The following is a 14,103-nucleotide window of genomic DNA, read 5'->3' on the forward strand; positions in this document are numbered from 1 at the left end:
GCCCAATGACCAGCCTGCTGAACAAGCTGCTCAATGACCAACCAGCTGAACAAGCTGCCCAATGACCAGCCTGCTGAACAAGCTGCTCAATGACCAACCTGCTGAACAAGCTGCCCAATGACCAACCTGCTGAACAAGCTGCCCAGGCTAATACTTTAAAACAGGAACTCTTTTCCGTCTCTCTGGTTTTCAGAGCACGTTGTCATCATTTCTTGGTGGACAGGGAGGAGCTCTAAGGCTGAACATTAGCAGCCATATTTTTGTTGTAACAAGTGATGTAGCAACTACATTAATAACAAACACCACCAGGAAGTTTTATTCTGGAGGGAACCAACATCATCCGAGTACGAATATCATTTGGAAGAAAAAAGATGGATCAATGAAGGACTATGAAGTATTGTAAAAAGAGATAAAACTTTAATTATCAGAAACAAAAGCAGATGTAGAATCATTGTTGTTGAAGATTTGGTATCTCTGTCCACATTCGGTGATTAGTTTCCTGACAAAATCATCACCGTCTTCTATGTAACTCTCAAATGTTTGTTTCCTGAGATCATCTCCTCTGGTGAAAACGATGATGATGAAGTCCTCGGCTTTCTTGCCAAAGAAATCCTTGATCACCTCCACAGTTCGTCTTTCCTCCTGTGTAAAGCGTCCGATCTGTAAGACGAGCAAGAAGACGTGAGGTCCAGGAGCCAGCAAGCTGATGCATTTCACAAGCTCCTCTTTCACTTTGTCATCGGAAAGAGTCGTGTCGAACAATCCTGGTGTGTCCACAACAACAACGGGACGGCCATCGATCTCTCCGGTTTCTTTCTGACAAAGTCTAGTTACTGACTGTTGACAGACCTTTGAAGTGAAGCATTCTTTGCCCAAGATGGTGTTTCCAGTGGCACTTTTACCACAGCCAGTCTTCCCAATCAGCACCATCCAGAGAGGCTCTCTACTTTTTATCATCCAAAGACTCTGAGCCTTTCACACTGCGCTGTTTACGTATAATTCAAGTTTCTCGTTTCTGAGATTCCCCCTGTATAATAAAGACTCGTGCCTTGTAAGCCTTTTCACTGGAGCCTTGGGAAACATCTCTTTTGTAAAACCATCAGATCTCACAGGTCTAATTTTCTCCACTCCTTTTAACACACCAGAGAGCTGCTGTTTATTATTGACATTGAAGACTAGATATTGTCCTCTACAGCTCTGCAGGAGCTCCTGGCTGTCTCTGTTCTCCTGCAGAAACCTTAGCACAGCAGAAATGTTGGCATTTGTCTCCACAGTGAAAAGAATCCCTGTGAAATCATCGATTTTTGACCTAAACGTTTCCTTGATGGTTTCCAATTCTTTCAAGTCTTGCTTAGTGGGACATTCCAAAGGTAGGACCAACATGAAGGCATGGACACCTTCAGGCTCACAAAGGGAGACACAGGTGTATGCCTCCTTTTTTGCTGCTTCCTTTGCTTTTCCATACAAGGGTGGGAGCTCCAGTATGGACACCTGACGTCCACACACCTCTCCCTGACTTCTAACAATTTCTGAGTCACTAAACGGACCACCATAACTGTCTTTCAGGATTGCGTGAGCTGCTGAAGCCTTTCTAGCTGTATGTCTCCCACAGAAGACCAGGTTCAGAGGTGGTTTAATTGATCCAGGAGCATCTCTAGGATCAGTCTCTACATCAAATGTTAAATACCGTCCCCTGTTTTCTCTCATTAAGTTCTCTATTTGTTCCATCAGGTTTTGGAGATCATAGTCTGATGAAAGTTTTTGATCCAAGTTAATTCTGAGGTTCCTTTGTCCACATTCTCGGACCAGTTGATTCACCGAGTTACTCTTTTTCTCAGTGTTTTGAGTTGTGATGACTATTGCATAGTTAAAGGCATCTCGTCCAAACAAACTTATAACAGACCTAACTTTATGTCTGTCTGCCTCTGTGAAGTCTGACGGATTCACCAGGAGCAGCAGGACGTTTGGTCCAGGTGGACAATAAGTCCCCAACATCTTCATGTCGCGTTGGACGTTTTCCATGGACTGACTCAGGACGTCACCTGTTTTTATCAGTGTGAAAGGGTTTTCCCCCCACTCTCCACAAACACAATCAAAAGAGCTGGTTGTTTTCAGAAATGCATCATCTTTTCTTCCTGTCATGAGGTTAGTCAGTTTTGTCTTCTCATCTTGGTTTTTACCAAGAATCACGATCCTCAGGTCAGATTCTGAAAAACAACAAGAGGAAAAACATTATCACAAATTTAAATACCTGTATTTGGGATTTTTCATCTGTCCTTCACTGTCATTCATGTGTTGACATTTTACCATGAAACAAACTGAATGTTGCCACATCCAAGACATGAATGATATTTTCTTTTAAATCTTGCTGAGACACATCGTTTGGTCCTCACAACCATTTTGTTGATCCGTCACCATGTCAAAATGTTATTCTTTTTTTGGTTAATTCAGAACATAGATCGTAAGACGGTTGGGTTACGTGACTGATGAGCATTTATCTGTTTTCCAGCCCTGTCTGCAGAGACTTCATACAGTCTGATGCTCCTTCATGGCTGCTGTGTTCAATAACATCAACAGTGATGATGGGGGGCGGGGATCGATGCCCCGCTGATTATGTTCACTTAAAAACATGAACAGTCTGTTTATTATGGGAAGGGTACCTTTAGTGGAGAAATACAGAACACCTGGTTCCAGAAAAGTAATTAGTTGGTTAGACAGTAGTTTAAAAAGAAAAGGACCTTAGTCGTGTTTCAGTGCCATGCTGAGCAATCAGAAACTTTTATGGCATGTATTTTTTATGGATTTTTAGTTCTTGTTCTGTCTTTTTTATTAAATTAAACTACCATAAAACATTGGACTTCATTTTATGTAACTGAACAAACTCACAAATTTACGAGGGGATCAATTAATTCTTTCTTTGACTGCATTTCTGGGAGCGTCCTGTCATCCTTTCAGAGAGCGCCTCTGGCACACTTATATACCTAACATGCCTGTTTCTGTCTACCTGCTCCACCACTTCTGTCATTTTAAGTTTCAGAACAGGTGCAGCAGTGCATCAAGGTTTTTACTTCCTTGTAGGTCATTTAGTACAAAAGTGTCAGAGACTTAAAACATGCGAATAATAATAAAAAGCATGTGTAATTATTTGGATAATTATTGATACTTCATTTATTTATAACAGTTTTTAAAGTAACTGGAACAATTCAGCGAAACTAATTAGATTTAATGTGCTTATACACAGATAATGTGTCCGACTTTTATTTTCTTCTCCTCTTGCAGATTTTTAGTGAAAATGAAATTTGACCTTACATTAAAGTACACAGTTTAAATCAGTGGTAACTAAAGATCATCTGCATTTCCTTTTTGTCTTCACATCAGTTTTCTCTGTATTTTGCATAAATCTTACACAAAACAAAGTAGATGTTGAAAAAACAAGAAGGAACAAAAAACCTCTTATTTAAGTTGGTTAAAGACGTCACTACAGCTTTAACTTCTGTTTTCTGACAGTAGTTTCAGCAGTGAGAGCCAAAAAAAGGTAAAAACAACTGGGCTGTTTTTAGTTGTAGTTTCTGTTTTTACCTGAATGACTGAGAATCTACACCAGCAGCAATGAAAACACCATTTGTAGATTAAATATTTGCATTTAAACCTTTTCTATTGAAATTGACGCAGTGCTTTTCTTTAATAACTTTTTATTCAACATGGATGTGGATCACTTACCAGCTGCTGATGTTGCCATTTTTAAATGCTTTTATGCAGGATTTGAAGTTTAAACCTAAAAAAACAGGCAGTAAGAAAAAGGTTAATTTCATTTTACCTAAAACATTAATGGTTGAATAATTTAACAAAGGTCTAAATTCAGTTGTAACAATATATTTAATGTTCCAACACAGTTTTACATAAAAACGTTTCCAATCATTGAAAAGTAAATGGTTTCTTATTTATTGACGTAAACTAATCAGGAAACTGAGACAAATGTTTGCAAAAGGGTTAAACTAAGTTTATTTTTATGCAACATTTACCCTCAGAATACAATAAAAGAATAAATATATAGAGCATTGTATTACTTTCATCACACATACATGACTTTTGAAAGGCTATTAAATGGGTACCCTAAGAAAAAGACTAAAATCCTTACATATAAATGAACAAAAAACATCTGGATAAAATAAACTATCTAAAGTAAAATCCCCTTTCTTTTTTACTGTCAACTGTTTTTGTTGGTGGTGTGATAACAATACCTGATTATTTAAAATGCATTGGTCTGACTAATGAAATTACAGCTGTAAACCACACACCGATTTTAATGTTTTCTTATTTTTTCTGTGTCACATTGATCTGTTCAGTCTACTCACCAGATCCTTGGTGTTCAAACTCACTTCTAGCTTCAAAAACAAGGACAGCTTCCTGAACTTGAACCAGAAAAATAAATGGGTGTATCACTTAGACAGAAAAAAAACTTATGGTTTCTCATTGCACAAGCATGACAACAGTGAAGCCTTCTACATAGTTTAGTTTAACTGCTACAGGCAGTTAATTAAAATGTTTTAAAGCTGGGTAATTAGGCTCGAGTATCGCAGGTGAAGCAAAGGCCTCTTAAAGTTATAATGTTTATTTTTCCAATTCTTCTTCTTCGGCTTATTCAGTTTCCTTTTGGGGGTTTTAACATACTCAGAAACTCATAAAATTTTGAAAACACCTTTAAAGTAAGTGAAAATTTCTCAAAAATAGGCGTAGCAAGTTGGTTCTCAAGTGTTTCAGCAGCATAAAGACTTATTTTCACTCAGAGCTGAACTTTGGTACATGTGGAACTCACCAAGGCTCACAAAGAGGTACGACCTAAACCCAACAGGAAGTAGGCCATTTTGGATCAAAGAGGCTTTTGGGGGTTTTGCTCATGTCATATTTGGAAAAAAGGGGATTAAAACTTATCAAGAGTTAGATTTTTTATCGTAAGATGTGGGCGCGGCTAAAACTCAAACTTTGACTTCTCGTCAAGGAAGAAGAAATTGGTATAACACAAAAATGCATGTTTGATCACAGCCCGGTCCTTTACACATCTACATGTTAATATGCTGCCATTGTTTAAGCCCCGCCCACTGAGAACAGGAAGTCCCTTTGGGTTTAAAATAAACGCAGCATATAATGAACATGAGCTGAATAAAATGATCAGTGTTGAAACTGACTGCAGTTCCAAATAAGTTTTGACAGGAAACAGAATAAAGCAGAACATCTTACCATCTGATGATGGCGTTGATTAACAAGTCTGACCCTCCAACCAAATTTACTGAGCCTTCTGTCCAAGAAGTTCCTGTTCATGAACTGAAGACCAACTTCTGACAGCTGCTTATTTTACTGTTGGGGTTTTCAGAATGGGAAGAGGAGGGAGCTGTAATGCATTAGAAGCGCCTGGGAAAAGCCAAACTCCCAGTGAATGAGACATCTGAGTTTAAGTTGTCGTTAAAATTAATGACCAAAAAAGACCAACATTATGCATGTTCAGTTAATTGGTAACTCTAAATTGTCCCTCGGTGTGAGTGGTTGTCTGTGTGGTTTGTCTCTGGGTCCCCCTCCTCTCACAGTGGCTGCTGGAGAGAAGCACCAGCAGTTAAAATGGGTGGATGGATAAAAAGGACAGGGCATGCCCTGCTGGGTTTTAGGTTCCTGTAACACTTTAATACCTTATACTGGAATTTGTTTTCACCTCAAGCCTGAAAAACTGGTCAGACTTGTCCAAACTGCATATGAAACAATCAAGCAAACGGTGTGAAGTTTCTTGTAGCAGAGTTTTTTAAAGGTACCTGTTGATTTTCTAACAGTAATTTTATGCTGTAGTGTCTTATCACAGTGAATGATACTTATTCATCAGATGGTTTCTTTAGCAGGAACTAGGGGGAGTAGAGCCGCTGCTCCTCAGAACAGATCACCTGAGGTGGTTCTGCCATCTGATTAGGACGCCTCCTGGACACCTCTTCAGGCATGTCCTACTGGGACACGACCCCAGGGCAGATTCAGAACTCAGTAGAGGGATTATGTCTCCTCTCTGCCCTCTGAGCACCTTGAGATCCCCCAGGAGGAGCTGGGGATTGTCTCTTGGCAGAGGAAGGTCTGGGTTTCTTGTCTGGACCTGTTGCCTCTGTGAGCTGACCACAGAAGAGCGGTAGAAGATGAATGGATGAATAGTTTCTCTGCCTGATTACACTGAACATGTATTGGGCAACAAAGGTCTCACAAAGACGACTACTGGACCAGAGAACAACTAGGTTTTCAGGATAACTGTAGATTTCTCTGAAAATAACTGTCTAAAGCAAACAGCGGTGTAAAGGTTGAGGAAATAACATTCACATGAGCTCATAATTTTGTTTAGTTTTAAGAGATTTTAAGTCTGCATCAGTCCACTTTGATGAGGCTTCAGCTGGTCCTGCCTGAGAGGACTTCAGCGTGATGGTGTGCACCTCTGCTAACTGCAGAAATCTGAACTCTGACAAAATGGAGTTTTAGTTTTAAGATCTTTATTTACAACTTTTGTGTGCAAGGCAGCGGGTGATATGCATTCCTTTTAGGAAAGTTACTTACATTTTCTGCCAGCTCCACCTCGTTCCTTCATTCCAAGCATTTTTATTCAAAAACGTCAAACTTCCCCGAAGGACTCTGTTGTTTCTGTAACTTCAGGGAATTTTTCAGTTCGGATGCCAGGAAAGTTCAACAACAATGCAGTTTGGGGCCGTGTGTGAGTCATGATATACGTATGCATATGAGGTGCATTTTTTTAATTTTACTTAAACATTTCCTGTTCTTCTGGTGCTCTTTGTTATTAATCACAACACTCATAAGTCAAGAGAGGATCAAGCTGCAGCCACTTCAGACATTTCAATGTTTTCATGGAGTTATTTTTTGTTGTGATCAGAGCTTATCGTAGGAATGTGAGGGAAAGTCCTCGGAGAATAAACTTTACTTTGTTTGATTTTTTAACCATTTTTATTCACTGTAAACATGTTGCCACAACTTTAATTCAACATTCAACAGATCTCCAAAATAAAAGCAAAATATATATTGGACAAAACACACTAAGAAGTGAAGTGTCTGCTGCACTTACATTAATGTGATTTATTTTTAAACAGACCAGTCAAATACAGTTTTCAGACATTCAGTTATCATTCTGAGCATAAAACACTGAATAAATCTGACTCCTGGTGTCTGTAAGCTAACATGCCGAGGACACCAGATATCTGCTAAATAAAAACAAGTCAGTGGTCAAAACAAAGCTAACAACTATAAATGAGTTATAAAACAAAGTCTCTGAATCATTTACCCATTCCTGGCTTGAACATATCAATTTTAAACTAAACATATGGTGTTCAAAGGTAATTAGTACAATTTTATCTCGTTCTCCACAACAATTTACAGACACTGAGTTAGTTTATACCCTTTCTTTAAAGAAAAACCCACAAAGGTTACTGAAATAACTTCAAACTAATAAATGTAATAAAAAGTAAATACTTAAAATCAACTAATGATAATCAGTTTTTGCTTTTAAATTTTGGTTCAAGGCAAATAATTATAAAAAACAACAAAGAAATCTGACACAAAGGATGGTGCCTTAACTTGATATTTTGTTGCTCAACTTTTTGAGGCAACAAGTGATTTCTGTACCTCTGAGACTTCTGCACCTGTCCACAGGTGTCCTCAGGTGTCCACAGGTGTCCACAGGTGTCCACAGGTGTTCACAGGTGTCCACAGGTGTTCTGGTCCACTCCTCTGATCAAACTGCTTCAGCTGTCTCAGGTCTGAAGGGTTCCTTCTCCAGATTTTTCAGCTCCTTCCACAGATGTTCAGCAGGATTTAGATCAGGGCTCAGAACGGTCCAGTGTTTGGTTCTGACCCGTTCTTGGTGTTTTGGGTCATTATCCTGTTGACCCTTGATAGTCTTCAGGTTTCATTGGACCCTGAACAGATTCAGGACCAGAACAGAACCGAGTCTCCTCCATGTTCCCCTTTGGATTCAGGGTTCTGGTCTTTGGTTCTGGTTTGGGTCTGTGGACACAGAGCCGATGGGACTTGTTGACATTTTCCCAGAAGCTCTGTGGCTTCTCAGGATGTATTTTGACAAATTCGGGTGTGGTTCTTTTTTTTTTTAATGATCTGATGTCCTCCTTGGTCGTCTTCCATGAAGTCCACTTTGGCTTAAACAGACTGATGGTATAACCTGACACTGATGACCTTTGACCTTGGAGTTAGCCTCTAATCTCTTTGGAAGATGTCCTTTTAGTCTTAAAATAACTCTGAGACAACAAAAATGTTTTACATCAGAATGTCTGGTGTATGTCTCTGGATGATGAGAGTATGAGCAAAGATGGGGTGATTAACAAGTTATACTACCAATATTTGCACTTTGTATGTTACATTAGTTAGTTCTGAATAATCTGATGTAAACCAATCTTCTACAACCAGTTTACAACAGATCACAAATACTCTGATTCCTGTCACACTGAAAGTGTGTTGGGAAAACAAGCAACCTCTTATAAAATGTTGCAGTTCTGGTTGGCTGCACCTTCCTTCACCTTTTCCTGTATCCACTCATTTATCTCGCCCTCATGAATTATCGTCAGCTCATTTATTCCTTTGTTAATATCCTCTTTGCTGTGGAAACAGAGTGTTGATTTTAGTTCTTTCATTTCTTCTTGGTGTTTTTTCTGCAGCATGTCGAAGCTTTTTCTGTGTACTTTGTTTTTTGTCAGATGTTGTATTAAAAGTTTGTTTTGTTGTTGCTGCTTGTGTTTCGTGTCTTCCAACTGAACTGAAAGACTTCTGGTGTATTTCTGTTGAAATTCATTGAATTCTTCAGCTTGTTTTCTGGCTTCCTCATAATTTTTCTTCTGAATTTCCTCCATTTGCTTCCTGAAGTTTTCTTTTGCCTCCTTCCATTCTTTTTCCTCTTGGTGTCTTTGGATTTCATCATCTTCTTGCTTTATGATTTCATAAATCTCTTTTTCCTGCTCATATTCTTCTCTGAGCTTTTCAAGTCGTCTCTGCTCTTCTTCACGTCTCATTTCTTCCTCACGAGATTGTTTCTCCCACAGTTCCTTCCTCTCCTGTTCCCAAACCTCTGTTTCTTTTTTCCATTCGTCTCTATATTGAATCCTTTTATTAGCTATAGCTCCATTATTTAGTGTCATTGTCTGCAGGAGTTTATCGTTTTGATCCCGTTCACGTCGTTTCACTTCCTCTTCCCTCATCTTGTTCCTCATTTCTTCTCTCTTTATTCTTTCCCACTTCATCCTTTCTTCTTCTTTCTTAATTATCTCCTCCTTTTCCCTAATTTTTTGGACTACTAGATTCGTTAGTTTTTCCAGTTCAGCCATTTGCCCTGCAGATTTGGTTCTTTTACCTTGTAGTTGTTCTTTGAGTTCTGTTTCAAAGTCTTCTTTTTGTTTTTGTATCTCTTCATTTTTCCTCTTTAAGATCTTCTCTATTTCCTTTTGTATAGCCGCTTCTGCCATTTCGAACATCTCTGACGTGTAGTGAGCACCACCATTTCTCTTTATCATTTCCTCAGCTTTCTTTAGCAGCTCGCTAACTTGAGAACGATTAGAATCATTGTTGTTGAAGATTTGGTATCTCTGTCCACATTCAGTGATTAGTTTCCTGACAAAATCATCACCGTCTTCTATGTAACTCTCAAATGTTTGTTTCCTGAGATCATCTCCTCTGGTGAAAATGATGATGATGAAGTCCTCGGCTTTCTTGCCAAAGAAATCCTTGATCACCTCCACAGTTCGTCTTTCCTCCTGTGTAAAGCGTCCGATCTGTAAGACGAGCAAGAAGACGTGAGGTCCAGGAGCCAGCAAGCTGATGCATTTCCCAAGCTCCTCTTTCACTTTGTCATCGGAAAGAGTCGTGTCGAACAATCCTGGTGTGTCCACAACAACAACGGGACGGCCATCGATCTCTCCGGTTTCTTTTTGACAAAGTCTAGTTACTGACTGTTGACAGACCTTTGAAGTAAAGCATTCTTTGCCCAGGATGGTGTTTCCAGTGGCACTTTTACCACAGCCAGTCTTCCCAATCAGCACCATCCGGAGAGGCTCTCTACGCTGCTCCTTCCAATCAAGTGGAGATATTCTTCTGAACGGAATCGTGCTGCTGGCTGGGTCCATGAAAGTTGTACGCCTTCTAACAGTAGGTTTGGCAAACATGTCTTTGGTAAAGCCCATGGATCCCACAGGTCTCATGTTCTCTACACTTTGAACCACTTCAGGGACCTGCTGTGGATCATTGATGTTGAAGATGACATGTCCTCTACAGCTCTGAATGAGGTCCTGGATGTCTCTGTTTGCCTGCAGAAACCTCAGCACAGCATCAGTTATTTTAGCCTCTATAGTAAAAAGAATCATTGTGAATCCATTGACTCTTGAGCTGAAGATGTCCCGGATGGTTTCCAGTTCTTTTTTGTCTTCCTCAGTGGGACCTTGCAAAGGTAGGACAAACATAAAGGCATGGACACCTTCAGGCTCACAAAGGGAGACACGATCATATGCCTCCTTCTTTGCTGCTTCCTTTGGTTTTCTATACAAGGGTGGGAGCTCCAGTATGGACACCTGACGTCCACACACTTCTCCTTGATTTTTACTCATTCGGTACCTACCAGATGCACCGAGACTTTCTCTCAGAATGGCACGAACTGTTTCTGTTTTTCTGGCTGCATGTCTCCCACAGAGGACCAGGTTCAGACATGGTTTAATTGATCCAGGTGCATCTCTTGGGTCAGTCTCTTCAGCAAATGTTAAATGTTGTCCCCTGTTTCCTCTAACTAAGTTCTCTATTTGTGCCATCAGGTTTTGGAGATCATTGTTAGAAATATTTCTTTGATCTAAGTTAATTCTGAGGTTCCTTTGTCCACATTCTCGGACCAGTTGATTCACAGAGTAACTATTTTCCTCAGTGTTTTGAGTTGTGATGACTATTGCGTAGTTAAAGGCATTTTGTCCAAACAAACTTATAACAGACCTAACTTTATGTCTGTCTGCCTCGGTGAAGTCTGACGGATTCACCAGGAGCAGCAGGACGTTTGGTCCAGGCGGACAAGAAGCCACAAACATCTTTATGTCATGTTGAGCTTTTTCCATGGACTGACTCAGGACGTCACCCGTTTTTATCAGTGTGAAAGGGTTTTTCCTCCACTCTCCTTGATAAGTAAAGGTCCTTTTGGTGTTTTGGAAGGAGAAATCTTCTCTTCTTGTCATCAGGTTACAAATTGTCATCTTCTCATGTTGGCTTTTTCCAAGTACCACTATCCTCGGATCACATACTAAAAAACAAAGACAGAAAAAACATCCTTTAACTTCTATTACAACTTGTTATTTTCACCATAACTCATTTTATGATAAAAAGTAATATTTGTCGGGATGAACAATGTTACTCTTGCTGATATCTGATTTGTCAGTATAGTCTAATGAATTTTGAATGGCCAAAGCTGGTAGAGACCATCAATCCTCTTTTGTTTTGGAGTTGAGATATTGTTACATCTTCGTTTGTGCCCACCTTCCCAGCCTGCATGACAGTTTGCCAGAACTATTTTGAAATTGACCACAAGATCTGCTAGTAGTGAGTATTCAACGAGTAAATAAAATATACAGATTTGTAGATCTAATGGAACTGTAGTTTTGATAAGTGTAGATAACATGCTGCTGCCACAGCCTGGTCCATAAAGGATGGTCCCAGGATGGTCCCAGGATGGTCCCAGGATGTGCGTGGCAAGACTACCTTCGTCAGAGAGATCCTCCCCACCAGGCCTGGCTCTGGGGTGAGGTTCCTTGGTCTTGGCCCCTCACCCAGAGCCATTTTCTCATGGGAGAACCTACCACAGGAAGGGTGACACTCAAACTGGTCACTGTGGTGCTTGGGACACTCAGACTCCTCCTTTACAATAATGTGGCAGTTCACTAAGAGGGATTGGGGCAGTGTTTTGCAGTAATGTGTATCAGTCTGTTGTGGTGAAGATCTACCTTCCTGCCCTCACCTATGGCCATGAGTTAGGGATAGTGACAAAAAATGAGATTTCAAATACCGGTGGCTGAAATGAACTTCCTTTGCAAAGCAGCTGGACTGTACCTTTGGGATATGGAAGGAGCTCAGGATGGAGCCAGTTATGGTGGTTTGGGCAGTTGGTAAAGATACCGTCTGGATGCTCTCTGAAGCAACTGTTTTGGACAGTCTGATCAGGAGGACTTGATGGAGATATTCTGTCTCACAGATAGCCAGAGAACACCTCAAAGTTTCCTCACAGCTAGAGGAGTTAGCTCACCAGTGGCTGTTGATGATCTGCTTTTTAATTTATTTTTGGTCGTGAAATAGTTTAACTGCTGTTCTTGATTTTGAGTTATTAGCTAAGTTCTAGGTGTAGTCATAAGATTAGCATTAGAAAACAGATTTGGGCCAAATTCAAGGCAACAGTTGCAGCGGTATAGTTAACGTTGTTTTTGTGGTTTATTACAGCCCTGTGTGTTCTTACACAATACCATTAGTTCAAAAATAAAGTCCTGATTTAGGAAAATATTGGTATCATCATCAAATGTTGAGATTGGATTGAAACCCAGAACGTTGGACTGGTGCTTCTCTAATTAGGACTGTGACATACAAACATTATCCCCTTCAGTCTATTATTTACAGCTACACATGCAAAGTACTAAAGAAAGTCAAATATTTGCTGAAGTTAAATGTGTTTGTGTAAAAGTACAACTGATTTTATGTCGTTCTGAGCCCATCTTTATGCCGTATTTTTTTGTACCTTTCCTATTCATCTCAGAAAAGTAGTTTCAGTGATGAAAATACTTTCAGTTTCTACTTTCGACTTCATATCAATACATCCTGTTTGTCAGCATTCCATCATTGTTTTACCAGAAATGATGCAGTGTTTTCCAACACCAGCTTTATGTAACTTACCAAATGTTGCCGCTGACATTTTTACAAAGGAAGTTCCCAAACAGGACCTGTTGTCTACTCCTGAAAGAAGAATATGTCAGAGTATCGGTTTAACAAAAGTCAGTTAGATTTCTGTAAAAATAACTGTTTTCTTCTTTATGGTCTGTGTTAGGTACCCAACCATGGGCTGAAGAATGTTTTTAACAATATACCCACTCTAAGTCTGTATTACAGTATTAATACTGAGGAATACAATTAATCTGTAGAGTTTATCTTATAGTTAAGAAGCCAAAATAAAAATATAAAATATTCTTTTACTTTCAACAAACTAACTTGACATATAATATTAAACAAAAAAAACACAATAAATAATGTTTCTTTTTCCCCAGTTCCAAGTTGAAAATGCAAATTCTTCTAAACTTTCCTTTTCTTTTACTCTTCATCCTAAGAATTTAAGACTGAACTGTTTTAAATATTAAAAACTACACGTCATGTACAAAGATCAACTGTATGATTCTACATTTTCTGTTACATTTAATATTCACATATCAGTTCATTCTACTCACCAGATTGCTTCCAAAGTTCCAGTTCTTCCCTGACGAGATAAAAATTGGCCACAGGTGCCAAAGAGTGTTTAATGTTGTCTCTGCACAAGCGTAATAAAGTGTGTTAATAAAGAGTTTTTACTTTCAGCAGGTTAGTGTGAAGTCTGAGGCAGAGAGACGGAGCTTCATAGCGAGGCTTATAGAAACTGGAAATACTCGTCCTACCAAGACAAAGACGAGCTAACGTCTGTCCTGATTGGACGAGTTAAAATGACATTCAGCGGGACTTAATTACACCTTAATTACAGTTGTCACGCTCCACTGACACGTGGGTGACAGTGTTTTATCTCTTTTTGTCTGACGGATGCATTTTATTAAAACAAACCAATCTGCTGATGATTGACTTTTGGAGTCAACCTGATTTAAGATGGCCGCCCCAGCCAATCAACACTGTCAATTTTATGTGGAGGTAGCTGAGAGTCATCCCCAACACGTTCTCTGAGCTCTACCAGATCTTACAATATCCATCCATCCATCCATCCATTGTCTTCCGCTTATCCGGGGTCGGGTTGCGGGGGCAGCAGCCTAAGCAGGGAGACCCAGACTTCCCTCTCCCCAGCCACTTGGGCCAGCTCCT

The 14,103-nt window shown here is 39.7% G+C and overlaps 3 protein-coding genes across 4 annotated transcripts in view; 1 reads left to right on the forward strand and 2 right to left on the reverse strand.

The window, feature by feature from the left end:
* The window catches only part of prdm6 (PR domain containing 6), a 78,703-nt gene that overhangs the window by 20,616 nt on the left and 43,984 nt on the right, over positions 1-14,103 (forward strand). The gene's annotated exons all lie outside the window — the stretch shown is intronic.
* Positions 527-4,520, reverse strand: LOC108245864. Of its 2 annotated transcripts, XM_025009838.2 has the most exons (4): positions 4,356-4,520; positions 3,721-3,775; positions 1,904-2,207; positions 527-660 (listed from the first exon to the last, which is right to left on the reverse strand). In XM_025009838.2, the coding sequence occupies exons 2-4, from the start codon at positions 3,737-3,739 to the stop codon at positions 618-620; spliced, it is 366 nt and encodes a 121-aa protein (XP_024865606.1). In that variant the 5' UTR covers positions 3,740-3,775; positions 4,356-4,520; the 3' UTR covers positions 527-617. The 2 variants fall into 2 exon arrangements, with proteins under 2 accessions (XP_024865606.1, XP_017288588.1); XM_017433099.3 differs by lacking the exon at positions 527-660 and having other exon boundaries at positions 779-2,207; positions 4,356-4,504.
* LOC108245859 lies at positions 8,079-13,665 on the reverse strand. Its single transcript, XM_017433094.3, has 3 exons — positions 13,488-13,665; positions 12,943-13,002; positions 8,079-11,308 (listed from the first exon to the last, which is right to left on the reverse strand). The coding sequence occupies exons 2-3, from the start codon at positions 12,959-12,961 to the stop codon at positions 8,520-8,522; spliced, it is 2,808 nt and encodes a 935-aa protein (XP_017288583.1). The 5' UTR covers positions 12,962-13,002; positions 13,488-13,665; the 3' UTR covers positions 8,079-8,519.

Source organism: Kryptolebias marmoratus, linkage group LG1 (genome assembly GCF_001649575.2).
Source record: "Kryptolebias marmoratus isolate JLee-2015 linkage group LG1, ASM164957v2, whole genome shotgun sequence".
NCBI lineage: Eukaryota > Metazoa > Chordata > Actinopteri > Cyprinodontiformes > Rivulidae > Kryptolebias > Kryptolebias marmoratus.